The sequence below is a fragment of the Toxotes jaculatrix genome, chromosome 8 (genome assembly GCF_017976425.1).
Source record: "Toxotes jaculatrix isolate fToxJac2 chromosome 8, fToxJac2.pri, whole genome shotgun sequence".
NCBI lineage: Eukaryota > Metazoa > Chordata > Actinopteri > Toxotidae > Toxotes > Toxotes jaculatrix.
In genome coordinates this window covers 52,501-55,423 of record NC_054401.1, presented here as the reverse complement: position 1 = coordinate 55,423, position 2,923 = coordinate 52,501, and the positions used below count along the sequence as shown (strand labels likewise).

Genomic DNA, 2,923 nt, shown 5'->3' with positions numbered 1-2,923 from the left:
AGGCAACATGAATAAAGTCCTGAATATGATGTGAGAAGAAACGGTGACACCTGCAGGTAAACTCAGGTACAGTTCATCCACAGGTGAGATGGAAACATGATCACGTGACCAGAACAGAAACGAAAGAGTGGAACTAAGTGACAGCTGATAAAGTCAGACGGAGGATTTACTGTCAGAAAGAAGAATTATTCTGAAGGAACAAATGACTGTGAACAGGTGAAGCAGGTGAAACCAGGTGAAGTCAGAGAGGAGAGCGAGGGAGCTGATGTCTGACAGATGTTTTGTGATCAGATGAAATACTGAGTGAAATATTGATGAACACACACACGTATGTTCAGAGGGAGGCAGTGAGGTGGTTTCACTCTTTTATTGTGAAACTCAAAATAAAATGTTGAAAAATGACCCAGCACAGACAGACTGACCCCGAAGTAAACAGGAAGTAAACAGGAAACAGTTCAACAATTCAATATTTCAGCAAACAAACAAACACCAGGAGCCAGATCGCTGAGCCATCCCGTCCTCTGGCTGGTGTGACCTGAGCTGCAGGACTAACCTGTATCCACCACCGACCAATCAGATCACTGGATACACTGAGTCATCATTGCTACAGGATCCTGACGGGGACAAAACACTATAACGAGATGTTAAAGGTGGTGGAGGTTTTTCTGTTGTCAGGAACCACAGTGAAGATTCTGTGGTTCCTGTTGGTGTTCTCTGCAGCTCAGAATAAGAAGAAAAATACAAATGAAACTGTTTTTGACTTTTAGCAGAAAAATAATTTCACTGTGAATCTTTCTGATAATTTATTTCCATCCTCAGTGTTCCTGCTGTTTCTGCTCTCACTCTGTGATCATGACTGAATCTGAATCCTCACACACGAACTTAGATAACCCCCAGAGGTCCGGACACAGACGGACCAGCTTTGTGCTCCGGGTCCAGGTTCTACAGCGAGTGGGTGGGGCTTTTAGAGACAGAGTTCAATTATTTGATCTTTTATTCAGTTTTTCTGCTTTAACATTTTCACTTTATAAACTATAAAAGTTAAAAACGTCTTGGTAGAGGAATGTTCCTGATTTCAGATCAGCTCTCATCCCCAGAACCTCTGTCTGCTGGAGGGCGGAGTCAGCGCCTCCTCTGAGGAAGGCGGGTGGCTGAAGATGGAGCCTGCTGCCTCCACCGTGAAGATGAAGTAGATGTTGGCGACCATCATGACGAGGCTTGGCAGGAAGGAGAGGCCGAAACCAAAACCGCGTATGCTGCTGCCAAAGGCTGCTGCCGCCCAGTACACCAGCCTGGAAACAGGAAACCAACGTTTAACGTTTAAGCCTAAAAGGTTGTGACGCCGCTCGTCCACACGTTAACTCACCGTCCAAAGGCAAAGATGATGGTCAGCAGTGGAACGAGCTTCAGCTGCTCCTGGCTCAGGTACATTGCCATGACGACCAGCTGCAGGAAGTAGATCAGGAACAAGGAGGTGGAGTCAGAGACAAAACAGCGGTGGACGGCGACCTCGTGAAGCTCCGCCTCTTTCACCTCTTCATCAAACAGAGGACGGAACACACCTGACCGGAGCCGAGTGACGCCCAGAACCAGCCAGCCTGAGGGGCCCACAGGTGAGATGGACAGGTGAGACAGACAGGTGAGACAGTCACCATGGAGACAGCTGACTACCTCTCCTTCACTGCTGTTGTACTCACCGAGGACGATGGGGGACGCGGCAAACACGGAGCAGCGCAGGGTGTAGACGAGCCTGAGTGGGGCACCATCCATCAGAGGGGCATCAAAGGGCAGGAACACAAACCCCCCCCACACCAGGAAGGGGAAGAAGAGCGCTGATGTCACCAGGGACACACCCACCTTCAGGATGTCCCTACTCAGACAGCCCCACCCACCTGAGACAGAAAGACATATTAAACCTTCTCACCTAAGAGAGAGACTCACACAGGTTAAACACCACCCACCTGAGAGAGAGACAGACAGGAGGAGGAAGGACACTAGAAGGTAGGAAGGTGAGAAGAGGTGAGACAGGTGAGGAAATGTATATTTACATCTGGCAGGAGGCGTCTCCTCAGTCCACTCGCACTGGTAGCCATGATGGGTGTAGTCCTGGGAGACTCCTCTGGGACCCATGAAGGGACTCTTGTCTGACTCAATTGCCCAGAATGCTTCACTGTCCCTGGGTGAGGAGGGGGCGGGGAGGACTGTCACTGCAGGGCTGAACACCTGAGCTGCTTTCTCTGGCAGGTGGTTCTCTACAGGCTCCTTCTCCACGTCTCCCAGGTGTGAACTGGATCTGGCCCACTCTCCAATTAGCCCCACCTCCTCATCTTTACCTGCTCCTCCTTTTCCTCCCGCCTTCCTCTCCTCCTTCACCATCAACTCTCTCTCACTTTCCGTCCAGCTGGCCGCCTCCACACTCATCCTGTCACCTTTAGCTGTCTGTCCTCCTGCCTGTATGTCTCCAGGCCACTGCAGAGTGCTGGACTCAGTCATAGAGGACCACAGCACCTGGTCCTCTCCCTCGGTCTGTCTTGTCTTTGACCCTCTGCTGTCCTCCATCCTGGTGCTGGGTGTCTAGAGTCCAATGGTCTGTCTGTCTGTGAGTGGTAAATATGGTAAATACACAGAGACAGCACATACACACATACACACACACGCACACACATAAACACACACACATACACACACACGCACAGACACACACATACACACACACACATACACACACACACGCACACACATAAACACACACACATACACACACACGCACAAACACACACACATACACACACTACCGGAGCTGCTGAGTCTGCAGGTAAAGTTAGCCCCGCCCGCCGCGGATGACGTCACTGGCCGTCGGCCGCGGCGTGTCTCAGATTAAACGTCGGAATCAAAACAAACTCCAGTTAAAGTGATTTCTAGA

General features: G+C 50.4%; 1 protein-coding gene across 2 annotated transcripts in view; it reads right to left on the bottom strand.

Annotated features, from left to right (window-relative positions):
• Nucleotides 1-345: 345 nt before the first annotated feature.
• tmem79b (transmembrane protein 79b) overlaps nucleotides 346-2,923 on the bottom strand; it is a 2,993-nt gene continuing 415 nt past the window's right edge. The window contains exons 2-5 of one of the 2 annotated variants that reach the window (XM_041045359.1): nucleotides 2,049-2,601; nucleotides 1,698-1,892; nucleotides 1,367-1,598; nucleotides 346-1,292 (exon numbers count right to left, since the gene is read on the bottom strand). In XM_041045359.1, the coding sequence (XP_040901293.1) occupies nucleotides 1,088-1,292; nucleotides 1,367-1,598; nucleotides 1,698-1,892; nucleotides 2,049-2,559 (1,143 nt within the window). In that variant the 5' untranslated portion in view covers nucleotides 2,560-2,601 and the 3' untranslated portion in view covers nucleotides 346-1,087. The remainder of the gene's footprint in view (nucleotides 1,293-1,366; nucleotides 1,599-1,697; nucleotides 1,893-2,048; nucleotides 2,602-2,923) is intronic. The other variant, XM_041045358.1, reaches the window with a different exon arrangement.